The 14,965-nt window shown below is 46.2% G+C and overlaps 1 protein-coding gene across 2 annotated transcripts; it reads right to left on the reverse strand.

Annotated features, from left to right (window-relative positions):
- Positions 1-5,868: 5,868 nt before the first annotated feature.
- Positions 5,869-14,801, reverse strand: Fkbp4 (FKBP prolyl isomerase 4). 2 transcript variants are annotated; one of them, XM_046423382.1, is made up of 10 exons: positions 14,529-14,800; positions 12,287-12,431; positions 11,809-11,951; positions 10,851-10,971; positions 10,239-10,395; positions 9,564-9,654; positions 9,397-9,480; positions 8,983-9,168; positions 8,261-8,500; positions 5,869-6,696 (listed from the first exon to the last, which is right to left on the reverse strand). In XM_046423382.1, exons 1-10 carry the CDS (start codon positions 14,631-14,633, stop codon positions 6,589-6,591), a joined length of 1,380 nt encoding a protein of 459 aa, XP_046279338.1. In that variant the 5' UTR covers positions 14,634-14,800; the 3' UTR covers positions 5,869-6,588. The 2 variants fall into 2 exon arrangements, with proteins under 2 accessions (XP_046279338.1, XP_058428349.1); XM_058572366.1 differs by lacking the exon at positions 8,983-9,168 and having other exon boundaries at positions 14,529-14,801.
- Between the last annotated feature and the right edge of the window lie 164 nt (positions 14,802-14,965).

The raw sequence follows: 14,965 nt of genomic DNA on the forward strand, positions 1-14,965 counted from the left end.
TTGTTTTGACAGTGTTTTGTGGTCAATAGTTTGAAAACCATCTGCTGCAAAGCACATTTCACATATACTATTTCACAAAATTAGCACAGCCATGTATAATTGAATTACTATTCCAATTTCTTCAGATGGGAAAACACATTCAGCAAGATTAAGTAACTTGGACTGGGGATACAGCTCAGTTGGTAGAGTGCTTGCCTCAGATGTACAAGGCCCTGGGGTCAATCCCCAGCACACCCCCCCCCCAAAAAAAAAAAAAAATTAAGTAACTTGGCAGAAAGTGCTGGAAGTGGCACCCATACCAAATTGATCCCAAACCCCAGTGCCTTTCTGTCATTTATTGCTGTGCTCCTGTTACCGCTGTTGACCGGTGACGAGTCCTTGCTTCCCCAGTGTTGAAGAATAACACCAGAGAAGCACGCCAGGCAAGGTCAGAGTGGAAAATAGAAGTTTATTAAAGGAGAGCAGAAAAGACTTCTCCTGCCGGAGGAAGAAGGGGGACCCAAGAGATGGAATCCGTGGAAGTGCAGTTGTCTCTCCATTTTATAGTTTCTTTCAGTGATGGAATGTAGGTGGGAGGGCCCAAGAGGTGGGACGCAGGTGGGCCAAAGAAGTAATCTGGTCAGGAAGGACTTCTGAGTCAGCACCTTCAAGTTTGCTGGGGGCTGTTCATTAACACTTCTTTGGGATGGGCTATCTTCCTGTTTGCTGGGGGCTGTTCATTAACACTTCTTTAGGATGGGCTTTGGCCTTGGGCTTTTTCCTGGACTTCATTAACATTCCATGAGTTGTCCTGTGCTTCCGGAATTCATTCTCAACATGGCCTCCATTTTAGATCTTATTCGATATTAGACCTGATTTACCTAACTACACTGACTACCTAACTTTAAATCTGGCTTCACTACCTTGCAGGAAGTGAGCGTTGCTGGGATTGTGAACCTCCTCTGCCTTGTAGCCTTCCCAGCACAAAGTCGTCCCCCCCCCCCCCAGTCTCTCCATGGCTTTACTCTATAGTGCAGATGGGCCTATTATTAATTTCGTGGGTGGCTACTTTGGGATTCTTTCCCTTTTGAATCTGGTCCTGCATTTCTTTGGGGAGTCTCATTAATCAGGGCAATAAATATTATTTATGAAATCCTGTAGGTACTCAATTCATATTTAGGTTTCAAGTCTATAAGCCCAGACTGGTTTACACTTGGTCAGCAAAAATATTACCTCACCTGGGGTGATTGGACCAGGGGTGGCCTATTTTCTATGTCTGAACATAGTGGGAGAAGACTGGAGGGCAGGACCTTTTTGCCAGGGTGGGTGGGAGGACCAGATATGGTCCTAGAAGTCTCAATGGATCCCAGAGCTGGGTAAGATAAGGAACAGCAGATGAGAACAGCAAACAGGAGGCAGTTTAGACAAATACTGGGGATTTCAGATATACACTTGAGGCTAAACCGTTACCCCTTCCTGTTTCTGGTAGTGTTCTATAGGTAGTGTCAGGTCCACTACTGAGCTGGGTGTAGAGGTATGCTTGCTGTTTTAAATGCATTATCTCATTCATGGAGGGGGAGGGGTTGCATGCTGTCTCACCTAATGCTCTACCACATCTCTATTCTCTCATCCTAGTTCAAACCCTAATAATTTTCCTATTGAGTTGCTGTTTTTGTGGTGCTGAACTACATCTCCAGCCTTTATTTATTTATTTTTTTTTGAGACAGTCTTGTTATATTGCTCAGGTTGCCTTGAACTTGTGATCCTCCTGCCCCAGTCTCCCAAGTAGCTGAAAATACAGGCATGGGCTACTGTGTTCTACTACTATTAGGTTTTTTTTTTTTTTTATTGTAGATGGACACAATACCTTTATTTTTATGTGGTGCTGAGGATCGAGCTCAGTGCCTCATGTTAGGCAAGTGCTCTACCACTGAGCCACAACACCAGCTGCTCTCTGATGGGGGAAAATCCATGGGATTTTATGACATCACTCTGCCTGTAGGTTTTAAGGAGTGGAAAAACAAAAATCCATTAAAAATATTTACCTCTAGGGCTGGGATTGTGGCTCAGTGGTAGAGCACTTGCCTAGCACGTGTAAGGCACTGGGTTTAATTCTCAGCACCACATATAAATAAATAAAATAAAGGTTGATTAACAAACTAAAAAAAATATTTAAAAAAATTTACCTCTAAATTTAAAGTGTGTTGTGCTTTGTTGTACCTTATTGTTTCTCCACTCTTTTCAGCCTTCTCAGTGAATTTGTAAAATGAACATATTAATAATTCTTGGAACAAAATATAAATAAGGATCACCCTGCTTCCATCAGTACTCTGGCCTGACAATTCCCTAAAATCATACTCTGACTCCACAATGTCTTAGTTCTGTCTTCCTCATCCTTGCCTCCCCTCACGGCCAACCCCAATCTGGGGAGTGAACCCAGGCCTTGTGCATGCTATTCAAGCGCTATACTACTGAGCTATATACTCTGCTCTTTATTTGGGTTTCTCGTTCTGGGTCTATGATGGGGCGGTTTTTGTTTGTAGATTGTTTGCCATGAATGTCATGTCATTTTGATCATTACTTGGATGCCATATATCTTTTGGTTTTGGTTAGAGTCAGCCAAGTAAAGTTGGAAAGGGAGAAAGGGTCTCCAAGAATTGGGGCATGAGTTAACTTTGTACGTCTATGCCTCTCTCTGCCTCATTTACTTTTAAATGCATTGTTACTTTCACAGTAGGTGGAACACATGAAAGGGGGTGCAGGACCATGTGGATGGATTCCTGCTCCACAAGGAGCACCCCTATTCTTGGCACTCTTCTAAGGGGATGGCTGGTGAGTTTATATTGGCATTATCTAGCTCCCATCTTGTCAAAGCCAAGCACATTCAATGTTTTTTGGCCTAACAAATGCTAACTAGTTTGTCTTCCTAGTTAGGTGACATGGATACAGGTGTGTGGGTAGCGTATTCATATTCTTTATGAACCAGAGTAGCCTTTAATAGAAACTTCCACCAGAGTGGGAGTCTGACCTAAGACATCCTCCAAAAGTAGACTGGTCCTGCTCAATGCACCAAGAAACAGGACCTTCAAAGTTCTTTCTACATGAGGCCCAGAACCACTCAGCATCCTAGAAGCAGGTTCCACAGCTTCCTAACTGGATGTTTTCGAGACTCAATAGGACTGTTGCCTTTCTCTGTAATGCACCTTAGCATAATAAAGTTTATGAAAAGTTATAAAGTGAATTCAGGAACTTATTTCTCAAACTTACTTGACTTATAAATTGGGCAGAACACTTTGGCCAGCTCTGCTCTGAGTACTGTTACCCAGACTACCCTCTTCCTAGAGTTTGGTGCTATCGGAAAGTACCAATTCTGGAAAGCTTTGAATGCTAAAACCTCTTTGAGTGGTTGTATGTAAAACTGTATTGAAGGATGAGTAGTTCTGAGGAAATAGGCTTAAAACACACAAAGGATGAGAAAGATGTTTTGAAAAGAAGTGGTGGTTGCATGACACTAAGTAGTCAAATGCCACATAGTTGTTTGGTTTTATTTATTGCACTGGGGATTGAACCAAGAGGTTTTTTTGCTACAGAAGTTCACAAAGACATTGCTTTTCCTTGACCATCCCTCCTCAGGACCATTTTGGGAACCCTTCATTCTTTGCTTCTTAAATTGGCATACAGCCTAACACTTGCTAAATTAATGTGGATTCCTAGACTTTACAATGGGATAATTGGTGCATAAACATTTTCTGAGGCTGGCAAACAACTGGGGAAGAAGCAGAGTCTAAGTAAGCAATGCTGATTTCCAGAAAATGTCTTTATTCAGTAGTGCCCTTAGCTCAGTCATTTTGGCTTGAGTTATAAGATTGTGAATTGTTCTGAATTTGAAAAATATAAAAAAGGAAAAATATCACTGTTATTTTCAAATAATGGGTTTTTTCAAAAAATACTTTTTCCTGGTCCTGCCTAAAGGTCTTTCATGTATTTTTTCTTCATTTGAAATACATAGCTGAGTATAGTGGCATATACCTGTAATCCCAGCTGCTGCTTAGGAGGCTGAGGCAGGAGGATCACAAGTTCAAAGCCAGCTTCATCAATTTAGCGAAGCCCTTAGCAACTTAGTGAGATCTTGTCTCTAAATAAAAATGTAACAAAGGACTGGGGAATGTGGCTCAATGGGTAAGCATCCATAGGTTTGCGAAGCCCTTAGCAACTTAGTGAGATCTTGTCTCTAAATAAAAATGTAACAAAGGACTGGGGAATGTGGCTCAATGGGTAAGCATCCATAGGTTCACTCCAAAAAAAAAAAAAAAAAAAAAAAAAAAAATAATGATATACAATTTACCTCCAAAATCAAAGCTGGCAAAGCAAGCAAGGTCAGGCCTTGTGGGCCATAAGGATTCTAATCTTAATCCTAAACATGATGGGATACCATTGAAGGTGAAGGGACATGACATGGATGCAGTGTGAAATGCGTGGGGGGGGGGGGCAAGAGAATGCAAGGTATCTTAAGAATCTTTTGTAGGAGAGCAAGCCAGAGGTGCATGTGATTTTGAGGTGAGGAGTGGGGTAGTGATGGGAGATGCTTAGGAGATCAAATTTATAGGATGGCAAGATTGTTAATACTTTGGTGATGAAACTTAGGGAATTTTGATATTTGGACTATAGTAGGGTAAGATAAACCTCATTTTAGTCCACCCCTGGCCCAGTGAGACCACTTGTAATCTGCATCAATTTAACAGTACTGGTTGCTACTAGATTTTCTTATTCCAATAAAGAAAAGTGTTGGTGAGGAAGGTGCAACTATTCAGAAAACTTGAGTCATGACCTAGAACAAGGTTGTGTGGGGTAGTATTTTTAGCCTTAAAGATGTAATCATTTTAACAAAACATCTTCAAAGGACTAAGGCTTATCTATCTCTAGTTTTCTTCAAAAGCACAGTTAAGTTTTAAACTCCTAGAATCCTATAGAAGCATTCAGAGCTGGACAAGACCTAAGGAGTACCTCTTTGGTACTAGGGATGTTTTACTGAGCTACACCCCAAGTCCTTTTTATTTTGAGGCAGCATCTTGCTAAATTGCTGAGGAGAGACCCAGGCATATACCTCAAGCATAGGAATGTCTTAGACCAAGCAAGCAGGCAGGACCAAGGGAGACTTGCTTCAGCATCAGCCATTTTATAAAACTCAGTGAAATATTTTTCACATGTATTTTCCACAATGTGCACGTGGCCAAATTTCTTCTGGAAGAAATGTACAGGCAAGTGGGTGGGAAGACTGCCTATCACTTTGCAAAGTACTGCACAACTCACACAGGAGACAGATAAGGGCACACATATTTACAACTCTGGACTACAGCCAGGATCATCTGGAATTGGCTTGGCATCATCAACTTGTGGCCCCCTGGCTTCTCCTAGAGTTCCAAGATGCTGTAGAAGTCAAGGATTAAAGTGTAGAAAAGCAGCAAAAAAGTTGTCTTAATATTAGCGTTGAGAATAAAATTGGGTATGACCACTGTTTCACACTAGTTTTTAGACCTTGATAAGAAACCAAGAAAGCAAAAAGATGACTGCCAGATCAGAGTGAGGTATAATATAAGTCTAACTTCAGAACAAACAAGTAGGTCCCAGACTTGTAGAAATTTACACTTTCCTCTTAAGTGTCAGAAAAGAAAACCTGAGGCACTGCTGGGCTTCTGTAGGGAGGGCATGCAGAGAACCCACAGTCTGCACAGGCCTACAGTGGGGCTGCTTCCTGTCCCATGGCTTTGTCTACATGGCATGCTGCACTTAAGCTGGACTGGGAATTAGAAAGGTGATCCACCCCCCTTCATTCTGCCCCTGCCCACAACACACCCTCAATACCCACCCTCCAAAACTGAACACAAAGGGTTGCCTGACACCCAGGTTTTATTTCCACTTTATTGCTCAAGCGTGGGACTTGAGGCGTGCCTGGACCTTCAGCAATGTGCAGAGAAGAGGCTGGGGGGAGGGGGGCTGGGGACACAACCTGGCCAAGAAGGGAAACTGAGAGGAGAAGAAATACCAGGAAGGGAGACAGGGTCGTCACCATGACACCAGAAGACATCATTAGCCATTTACCATGTGGGGTGAGAAAGGGATCAGAGAAGAGGTAATGGGCACAGCAGTGGTTTTTTCCATGCCCCTAGCACCTGCATGGAGGCCGCCTGTTTGGAAATGGACTGGAGAGGGAAAGGATGAGGAAAACGGCTGCCCAGGAGTCTCCCTCTCCACCCTGGTTTCACTTTAGACTCCATGCCTACCACTCACCCCCTTCTACCATTTGGAAATGGACCTAACAACAAACAGAGGGAGCAAAATAAATTAACATTCTGATGCATATGTGTGGATGGACATATGTTCACATGTAATGGGGGAAGGGAAGAGGGGGGCAATGCCACCTAAAATTATCCCCCATCTCAACCCCCCAGCCTATTCCTTTTCCCCTTCCCCCCAAAACCACCATCCAACCAGATAGAAAAATAAAGGTCTAATTCACTCAAAATTCTTCAGTTTTTACAAAACTAACAGGGTGGAGTAGGGAAGGGAGCAGGAGAGGCAGGCAGCCGTAGGAGTAGGGCTGAGGAGAGGCTATGCTTCCGTCTCCACCTGAGATTGGCTCCCTGCCACACTGTTCTTCTGTTCATCCTTCATCTCTGTGTCAGTGGGATGGTCTCCTGCAGCTACTTCTGACTTGGCCTGTAGAGACAAGATAGAGGAATGAGCTGAATTCCCAAGGTAAAAAACATGCAATTTCTAAGAGTTGCACAAACACTACAATCCCAGAATTGTCTTATCAAAGGTAATACTTATACATGTACAAATTATGAATTTATAAGTTCATTTTGTTAATATACATATATTTAGTTGTAGATGGACACATTATCTTTATTTATTTTTAAGTGGTGGTGAGGATCAAACCCAGTACCTCACACATCCAGGCAAGCACTCTACCACTGAGCCACAAGCCCAGCCAAAGGTTGTTCATTTTCATACTGTTTAGAACTATGCTCATCTGATCATGATGGCCTCTACTACATGTGATTAGATCAAATCACTGTGTGTTTTTTGGGTATTGGGACTGAATCCAAGGAAACTCCACCACTGAGCCACACCCACATCCTTTTTTTTTTTTTTGATAGGGTCCCTTGCAGTTGCCTAGGCTGGCCTTGAATTTGAATTCCTTCTGCCTTAGCCTCTTGAGTTGCTGGGACTACATTAGTGTGTTTTAAGTGCAAAATACACACTCTATTTTGTTGTTGTTGTTACTTTTGGTACCAGGGATTGAACCTGGGTGTGTGTGTGTGTGCTCAACCACTGAACCACATCCTTAGCCCCTTCTGTATTTTGAGACAGGGTCTTTTTTTTTCTTTTTTTGGTGGTGGTGGTGCTGGACACTGAACCCAGGGCCTTGTGCATGCAAGGCAAGCATGCTATTAACTGAGCTATATCCTCAGCTCGAGACAGGGTTTTACAGAGTTGGTTAGCGCGTCCTTGAGTTCCTGAGGCTGGCTTTTGAATAGGTGACACTCCTGCCTCAGCCTCTCCAGCTGCTGGGATTACAGGCTGTGCTGGAGTATACATTGTATTTTGAAAATTGGGGGGTGGGGCAACAGCAGGAGAAAACAACAAAAATGCAACATCATTAAGAAATTACAATGTTCCAAAAATTTAGATACTTACATGGCTACTAAAAGTTATAAAAGTAGCATGTTTGCATTATATTTCTGGAGTATGCTGGTTTAGAATATCAGATCACTTGCTTCTGGGGGGAAGCAGGTTTTTTTCTTACTATTATCTTTTTGTGCACTTTGAATCTAACTACATAAATGTAACCTCTATTAAAAAATCCACTCACAGTTCAGTCGTAGAGTATATGCTTAGCACAATTTGAAGCATTGGTTTTGATCCCCAGCACCAAAAAACTCCCAGCCCCCTCAAAGCATGTGGCTCTTTTCAGAGGTCCAGGCCCAGAAGAGAATAGAAATTCAGAATTATACTCAGAGTAAGTGCTCCTGGCTGGTAGGGATTGCCAGTGGATTTCCAACCTTGCTCACAGAAGTATAATGGACTTCATTAACAAGGTTCATCGTGAAAGAACACACGTTCCTTGCTGCTACTGGAAAAAGGACAACTTCTGGTTTCCAGAATTGGCAAAGACAACCATAGGCACAAGGAGCTTATACCAGATGAATTAAGGAGGACAGACAAGGAAATACCTCTTTTACGGTCCACTCCAGCTGTTTCCCACTTTGATCCTCACCTTGCTCTCTTCCTCTGCTAGCCTCTCAAACATGTTGGCATAGAGCTTTTTCTCTCGGGCAAGTTGCTTGCGGATCCGCTGCTGGCACACAGCCAGCTGGGTCTTGGCGGCTTTGTTGTTGGGGTAGAGCTGTAGGACCTTCTGGAAGTCAGCCCGTGCCAGGTCAAAGTCATTCACAGCCAGGTGGGCCTCCCCCCGGCGGAAGAGGCCTTTCTCATTGTTGCTGTCCAGTTCCAGGGCCTACAGGTGCAGATAGGAAAGCAACACAGTAAGATTTAGGTGCTACAACTCATCCGGCTAAGGCTGGTTTCCAACAGGATGAAAAGGATGAACAGCTGGTGCTACCTCAGAAAGAATAATGATTCAGAACTAGGAAGAAACTCATTTATAGCCCAAGGGAAAGAAAAGGAAGATGGCAGGTCTTTGGATGAAAGAAAGAAAAGGCCTTTGACATTTTCTTTTTTTTTTAAAGAATAAAGAAGGCAAGTAGGAGGGAGAGGCTAAGAACCACAGTGAGAAATAACTCTTTAGTGCTCCCGCCTTCTTCTGTGCCAATTGCCTCTTACCACTAAAGCCAAAGTGCTTGCAACTTGTATTCAATGCCTCTGGGCCTGTGATTTCAGAGCACCCAAGTGACGTATCCCATACTCCTAACCAGGTCACTGCGGATAAATTTCAGGTATGCTGGAGCTTGCCCAGGCCTGCCATGAATGCTACCTCACCTTGTTACAGCTTTCAATGGCAGCTGAGAAGGCCTGCAGTTTCAGATGACACATGGCCAGGTTGAGGTGGGAGGCCAGTCGAAGGGCCTGTGCCTTCTGTACTTCCTCATTGGAAAAACTTGACTCGTATTCCAGCCAGGATATAATCTTCTTGTACTGTATTAAGGCTTGCTTGTACTTGCCTTCCTAGAATGGGAGGGAGGCTTAAAGCACCCAGCACAGGCCCAATAGACATCAGTGACCCATGGGTACAAAATTCCTGCTTTCTCCCGCTCTCCCTCTCAAGACCAACAGACTCAGATATACTAGGTGACAACTGCAGGTGCTAACCTGTCCACTTCGGTCATCAGGGGAAGGGTGGGTCCAGAGCAGCCCTCCCTAGGGTTATCTCATGAAGTATGACTGTCATCTCACCTTGAAGTACACAGTGCCCCGCTCCTTCACTATGGTGCTCTGTTCCAGTTTCTCCTCAGAATTCATCTCCCAAGACTCCTTGGCCTGCCCAGGGGAGAGGAATGGTCAGCTTCCCCAAAGTCACTGTTAGGGTGGATCTGATTCCCCAAGGTTGTGAGCAAACTCACCTTCTCAAAACTCTTGAGGTGTATTTCATATCTCAGCTCTGCATATGGTGGAATCTGGAACTTTTCCTTCCCAGCACTGCCAAAAGCATAGCTGTAGGGGTGCAAAAGTCTATGGGTCATCTGGTAGGCTTCACCTGCTCTAGGCTTCAAGGGCTTTTTGGTCATTTCTTGAAAAGTACCTGCTCATCTCTTGAGACTTGGTTCAAATGTTTCACGTTTGACAAAATCTTTCCTAACCTCATTATACATACTATTAGGTGGTCCTCCAGTTGTTTCTAGTCTTCTCAAAACTTGTGCAAGTATGATTACTAATTTAAATGGTACATCGACAGGAGGGTCACTAAAAGGCAAGAACGACAGTCTACTAGTCTTTGCACCCCTAGGAATTTCTAGCAGTCTCTGGGACAGAGAAGCTATGTTCTAAATAAATGGTATTAATAATTAAATCAATTAATGGGAGATGAAAATCTTGATGCTGGCAGAGAAAGGACAACAGACAACTGTGGCCACACTTCCAAATTTAATGAAAAGGTTATAATGGCCTACATGTTTAGTGTTCCTAGAGTTGCAGTGAACACAGAAAGGGAAGAAGACACAAACTGCCAATTTAACCATGGTCCTTCAGGTCTCTGAATTTTGTTTGCCCACCTGCTCTACAAAGTATCCATGCCTCACCTGGACTTGAGGTACACAATGGAATGTTCTCCTTTCTCCATGCGTTGAATGGCCTTCTCCAGCCCACAGGGCAGATCAAGACTTTCCCCCTCACCAATCTCAAAGCGGAGCTCCCGCTGGTCAAAGAGCTGGTCCTGGTGGTACCCTTCCAGTGTGACTGGCATGAAAAAGAGGCAATTACCAGGGTGTGATAGGACTAAGCACCGAGGAAGGATACCACCAGCTTTCCTACATATCCCCATCACTTCTTGCCCCCAAGATACCTGTCATATTCTTGAACCTAGAGAGAAGTTAAAAAAGTATGGCCCAACCCCTCATTTTATGGATAAGACAACAGGCTCAGAAAAGGAAGTCACTTGCTTAAAACAACCCAGACCAACATATCAAGACTATATTGACCCATTCACCCCAATTTAGGATGCAGTGCATGGAGTATACACCTCCAGACATTATTTTTAAAGCACTGGTCCTAGTCATCATATCATCTTCAGACTGCAACAGGTAATGGACCTCCATGGGCACAGTGGGCAATTCTCTGTTAAAAACCCACTTTCTGTCTCTATAGATTTACCTAGTCTGGGCTTTTTATATAAACAGACTATATTGACTCACCCTCCACAATGGCGCCCTCATTGGGCCGGGCATAGCCTTCACCCCGAGTCCGTATTCTACGGATGATTCCACCATCTTCATCTTCGGTCAGATCTTCTCCCTTGAATTCAAACAGCTCAACCTATGGAAATAAGACATAAGGTAATTATGTATGTATATTCTGCCAAAATATTTTCTGTCATTAAAAAATAAAAAAAAGATTTAAGCTGACCAAAACCTTCCTGCACTAACTCATTGCCACAGGGAAATATAATTTCCTTCTCGTCCAAAAGATGAGAAAGAAGTATAATTGCCATACGAGATCTCACCACAGGGGCAATCAAGTAGTAACCAAGAGTGGATACAGCGGTACTTCTGCCAAGTTTTTGAGAGCTGCCCTGATCTCTCCTTTGGCAGAGGCAGGCATTCCACACAGATTTCAGGAAAGCAATTCATTTCCTATCCTGCTTCACCTAACAAGGACACAAGAAGCCTAACCTGGCAGGTGTCAGACGTGACCTTCCATTTCTCAGTAGTCTTCAGAGTGTTCCCCAATGTTAGTTGGCTTGACATTTTCAGAGTCAACAGCGTCAGTTCTGTCTCCTCTGGGAAGCCCTTCCTCAGCCCAACTTAATAGGCTTTCAGTCGAAAGCCCTATAGTACCAATATCCTGAATTGTGTTTCATAACTGAGAATACCTTCTGCTCTTCTGAGCCCTTTCAGTAAGAAAGTCTCAACCAAAAACCCTGCTTCCAGTCCGGAAGAGCTCTATGCACCCCTCTTCCAACTCAAAGCCTCCGTCACTGACCACTTTCTGGCAGCAACAGAGCCAGCTGACCTCTCTATTTCTCCTCCTAAGGCCAGGCCCTCAGCCTTGGCTACATTGTCTCCAAGAGGCAGGAAGGGCTGGAGGGCAGCCAGGCACTGGGCTGATATAAGGCCTGGCCATTTGCCTGGATTTCTGTGGCCGGACACTCACCTCAAACACAAGCGTGGCATTGGGGGGGATCTTTGGAGGGCTGCCCGCTGAACCATAAGCATATTCTGGTTTGCAGGTGATGTGGCACACTTCCCCCACCTTCATGGTCGCTACAGCAACATCCCAAGCCTTGATGACCTCCCCTGCAGGTAGAGGCAAACAGCACCTCTTAGGAGGAGTAGGACTCTAGGGTCAAACAGTACCCCCAAAAGAGAATTAATCACTGCACCCAAGAGAAGCTGGACACCCTTTAGACAAAACTAGGTGATAAGAAGTTTGCATCAAGTGCTGTCAGGTCTCAGAACCCTCTAGAATTAAAAAAACAAAGAAAGAAACAAACAAGAAAACCCCAAAACAACAGGATGGGTAACAGATTGTGATTAACAACCCCTCAAGAATGATTTGGAGAAGAGTTTCTGCTTGTAACAGCTTCTATCCATCTTAAAGTCTACCCTATCAGCTCAATAACCATGCCTACCTTTTCCCAGATCAAAGGAGAACTTGTCCTTGCGGTCCAGACTGGAGTCAAACTTTGTGCCATCTAATAGCCAGCCAGTGTAGTGGACTGTGACTCGGTCCCCAATCATGGGCATCTCTGTGCCTGTACCCTCTCGCTTGATGACCTAGGAGGAAGGAGAAAGTGAGTACCTCAGGGATGGGAGCAGATAGGGGCCCCAAATTACCTGCAAGTTTCCAAGAGAAACATAATAGGACTCTTTTGTGTTTGCCCTTCCCAGCCTCCTTGTAAGCAGATTCAAGGTAATTCTCCTATGATTCTTAAAAAACAACAACAAAAAAACAAAACAAAAAAAAAAACAAAAAAAAAAACCCACAAAAACTTATTTTTTAGTTGTAGTTGGACGCAACATCTTTATTTTAATTATTTTTATGTGGTGCTGAGGATCAAACCAGAGCCTCCCAAGTGCTAGCTGCCGCTGAGCCACAACCCCAGCCCTCTCCTATGATTCTAATACTAGCAGTTTGGCTAGGAGTCAGTTAACCCCCCATCTTTCAAAAGACCAGAGTTCAAGTTTTTGTTTATGATTGCAGTTAAAGTCACTAAACTCTCTAGACCCTGACTGTAAAGCAGTGATGACAATCTCCCAGAATTGCTGGAAGATAAAATCAATAAACAGTTGAATAAAGTTAGTTATCAGCAGCAAAGGGGGTAGTCTTTATGCTGCATTTCCTCATTCCTCTTGAATGCCAGGGGTCATTAGAATAGAGTCTGGTTTGGATAGAGGAGAAGAGGTATATGAATAACGGAGAGAACAGAACAGTTCAAAATGGGCAAAAGAAAAAGTTTACAAATAAGCACTGAAGCTGTCCATGAGCCTTAAACTCTGACTTGGGATACGGGTTTTCCTGACTCAGACTTTAACTGAGTCCTTTATTTCAGGATCAGAGACATACAGGGTACTGCACTCTCTTTAGAATTTAAAAGGGTGACCCCCACAGGCCACCTGGTGTGTGTATATACTTTCTGTGAGAACTCTTCCATGACAGAATGTATAGGAGCCTCAGGGAAGAATAAAAGGGGAAATGACCCTTTCTGGAATCAACCTTGTAGAAAACAGCAGGATGCTGGAGAGAGAGACGAGGAAGCCACATGTTCACAGGAGAGCAGCTGGAGCAAGTGCTGCAAGTATCAAAAGCCTTTTGGTCCAGGTGAAAGCTCCATGAGGTCTCTGGCTTCGCATATGCCACACACACACACACACACACACACACACACACACACACGGAATTGAGAAATGAGAAGCCGGGAGGAGAAAACAATGGCTGGGAGAGCGCACACGACGCGGGCTAGGATTTCGACATCCCGGAGTGCCAGCAGAACCTGCTCTGAGCCACCGCGGGTTGTCCTGACCCCGGTCAAGATGTCCTCCTCCTTGCTCCTCGGGCTATTTGTGGTGGGGCGGTTACTGAGGAGTCGGCTCCAGGCAAAGCTCTTTCTTCCCGCCCCGCACCCCCAAGCCCTAACTCTGGAAGGCGCAGGGGGTGCGGGGGGAGGAGACTACAGATCCCGGCATGCAACGCTCCTGGTTTCCAGGGACTGAAGGAGGGGGCCCAGCATGGCCGGGCGGGTGACCTCGTTAGGTCCCGGCATTTGGAAAGGAGGCCCCCGAGAGCGCCAGAACCTTTCTCGAGGCCAGGCCCGGCAACCGAGTGGCACAAAGGGCTTTGGACCACGAAACCGCTCCCGAGAGCTGCTTCACGTCCTAGTTAATGTTTAACTCGAAGGGTGGGCGCGCTCTCGCACCACCGCCCAGGCTGCCAGGCACTTTCCGGCTACGGCTCGCGGGTCGCCAAGGGGCGAGGGCACGGTAGTGTCGGGGCAGGCCAGGCCCGGGCCCCGGCCCCGTGCGCACGCTGCTTGGGCCCCCTGGCTGCGACTCGCGTGCGCTGCGGCCGCCCCGCCCCTCTCCGCCGCACCGTGCACGCTGGAGTTGGCGCTGCAGTCCCGGCCCCCTCCCGGGCCCAAGAGCTGCGGGCTGGGGGGCCCGACCCGGGCAACCGGCTCCCAGGGGGCCGCGAAAGGACCCCTCGGCAACTAGGTCGACCCCTCCCGAGCGCGCTGTCGCTCATGCCACCCGCAACAACGCAGCCCAGTCCGGGAAGACTATGCCACTGGCTGCCGGACCCAAAGGGCCAAGGCCGAAGGGTTGCGGCCGCGGGTTCCGGGCCTGGCCGATCCCCGACAGGCCCTGGCCTCTCACCTTAAGCACGCCTTCGTCATGCTTGGGGCTGATGTCCACTCCCTCGAGGGGCAGAGGCGCAGACTGCGCCCCGCTCTCGGCTGCCTTCATCTCCTCGGCGGTCATCGCCGCTCGGCGCGCCGTTGGCTGTGGGAGCTAGGTAGGCGCGAGCCGGGCGCTCTGTGTCGCCGGGCCTGGGTGCCAGGAGTCGGCGGAGGGACTGCGCGGCGGCCGCCCACTGCGTACGGCTAGCTAGGAGGCTCGCGCACCTCTGGCTGCCGGCGCGCTCGCAGCCCGCGGCAGAGACGGGCGGGTGTGGAGGGGGCGGGCATACGGCGGCCGGGGGGAGCGATTGGTCCCACCCGCCCAGGGGGAGGGGCTGGGAGGAGCCGCTGCGCTAGCGGGCGACTGAGGGGTTGGAGCAGAGAACTTTCTAGAGACGCCGGCTGCGGAGCCGG

Source organism: Marmota monax, unplaced genomic scaffold, assembly GCF_021218885.2.
Source record: "Marmota monax isolate L192 unplaced genomic scaffold, Marmota_monax_Labrador192_F-V1.1 WCK01_AAM20220418_F8-fsc00356, whole genome shotgun sequence".
Classification (NCBI taxonomy): Eukaryota; Metazoa; Chordata; class Mammalia; order Rodentia; family Sciuridae; genus Marmota; species Marmota monax.

Excerpts from the sequence above, each read along its gene's own strand:
- Fkbp4 (XM_046423382.1), bottom strand. The coding sequence starts at position 14,633 with ATGACCGCCGAGGAGATGAAGGCAGCCGAGAGCGGGGCGCAGTCTGCG. Across the intron at positions 11,952-12,286 it reads CTCCTTTGATCTGGGAAAAG|GGGAGGTCATCAAGGCTTGG; the intron begins GTAGGCATGGTT and ends CTCTACCTGCAG. Across the intron at positions 6,697-8,260 it reads TAGCAGAGGAAGAGAGCAAG|GCCAAGTCAGAAGTAGCTGC; the intron begins GTGAGGATCAAA and ends TTGTCTCTACAG.